This window comes from Capsicum annuum, unplaced genomic scaffold, assembly GCF_002878395.1.
Source record: "Capsicum annuum cultivar UCD-10X-F1 unplaced genomic scaffold, UCD10Xv1.1 ctg23197, whole genome shotgun sequence".
In the NCBI taxonomy this organism is placed as follows: Eukaryota; Viridiplantae; Streptophyta; class Magnoliopsida; order Solanales; family Solanaceae; genus Capsicum; species Capsicum annuum.
The window spans coordinates 1-1,783 of record NW_025829322.1 but is presented as its reverse complement, the minus strand read 5'-3'; the positions used below and the strand labels follow the sequence as shown (position 1 = coordinate 1,783).

At 39.7% G+C, this 1,783-nt stretch overlaps 1 protein-coding gene across 1 annotated transcript; it reads right to left on the bottom strand.

The window, feature by feature from the left end:
- Positions 1-6: 6 nt before the first annotated feature.
- On the bottom strand, positions 7-1,779 carry LOC124890715 (geraniol 8-hydroxylase-like; the record flags this gene model as incomplete). The annotated part of the gene is made up of 3 exons (XM_047402490.1): positions 7-363; positions 754-1,192; positions 1,568-1,779. Coding segments are annotated over 3 exons (1,008 nt in total), but the record flags the coding sequence as incomplete, so codon positions are not given.
- Positions 1,780-1,783: the final 4 nt, after the last annotated feature.

Sequence of the window (1,783 nt, the reverse complement as noted above, 5' to 3'; positions counted from 1 at the left end):
CATAAACCTATCAGGATTAAACACCAAAGGGTCTTCCCAAAGGGTTGCGTCCCGACCAATTGCCCACACATTAACCATCAATTTTGAACCTTTAGGGACAGTGTAGCCGCATACCTCAACATCTTCCCCTGCTTCTCGAGGAACCAAAAAAGGAGCTGGAGGGTGCAGCCTGTAAGTTTCTTTAATAATGCACTGCAAGTATGGGAGTCGGAGTATGTCAGCTTCTTCTATTGCCTTCCCTTCTCCGATGACTTCTGCGAGCTCGGCTTGGGCTTTCTTCATAACTTCTGGAGCTTTAAGAATCTCAGCCATAGCCCACTCCATTACGTTGGAACTTGTGTCAGTTCCAGCAACAAATACGTCCTGAAATACACTGAGAACCTTGAGGTGAAAATTACTCAGAGAAATTAATCATGCAAACCACGGATGGATAATTCACCAACACATGCATATTTAAAGGTGTAGGAAACTGGATCAGGTCACCAATGTGGGTCAACCCACATCAATATTAAAGGAATAAATAATACATAATCAGTTACATTAAATTAAAAAGTGGGAGAGAGACACAAAGGTAGGGGTCTCCTGAACCGCTGTATGTAAGAGGGATAAAAGGAACTCCCCTCACTTCTCTCAAGTTGTAACTTTACGTTGATTGGCTAACAGAAATCGAACCCCCACCTTGTAATCTCCTACCCTACCCTCAATTACAAAAATAAAAAATAAAAAATAAAAAATTAGAGATCGATAGCTCACCAGGCATATTGATGGTATATTCTTGACATCAATCTCTTGGGGACTTTGTTCACTGGCTGTGATTAAGGCCTCTATAATATCAGTCTTTTGATCATTTTGGGACTTCCTTAGCTCCAGTCTCTCATTTACCAATTCACGAAATAGCTTTAGCAGCTTCCTCAAACAAGAATTATATCGCCTTTTCCCTTGCGGATCTACTATTTTTAGCACTGGAAAGTAATCCGCCAAGTCTATTTTACCCAAGCCCAACAGTAATCCCTCCACCAATTCCTTAAATTCTTTACCCGAATTTTCGTATGGATCCGCTAAGTCTTTTGAGAAGAGGATGTTGGAAAGTAAATTCAACAGGGTCCTGAAAATTGTTCCGCCAATATCTACAGCCTCCCCCATTTGGCTACTCCTTTGACAGTAAACAACAAGTTCTTCGATCTTCTTGTACCTTATTCAAAACATAATTCAGTAAATAATTAAAAGCGTGTTTTCTCTGGTGATCACATTGTTAACATTATATTATTAGAGCATGCAGATATTATGGGTTCTTAGCCCAATATGAAAATTGTTTTAAGCATGCACTTGAGAGAGTATATTGAAAACATAATTAATTAAATAAAATCTTGAGGGATTGTTTAGTATGCTGACCAAATTATCTCAGGATTATAATTCATAAAAAGGCGGGATAGAATAATTCCAAGTTAAATAGGATAAGGTGGGATATCTCAAGATTAAGTTTGAGAAAAGATTTATATCCTGTTTGGCCAAGCTTAATTTTGAGATATCCCGTCTTTTCCCACGTAACAAACGACTCCCAACGTACCTAAAGTGCTGGCTGGCGTCAAGCTTACTAACAGAGAAGATGTAGTTATTCAAGATTTTGCGGAGATTTTTCCATTGAGGCCGGGATGCGGGAAGCCAAACAACAGAGGACACGTGATAATTGTCTACATGGACTGAATTGGGAACTGGCCTGTTAGAGAAGGCTGAGCCTTGCTTTTGGAGCACTTGTTTGGCCATGTCTGAAGAAGAAATGACC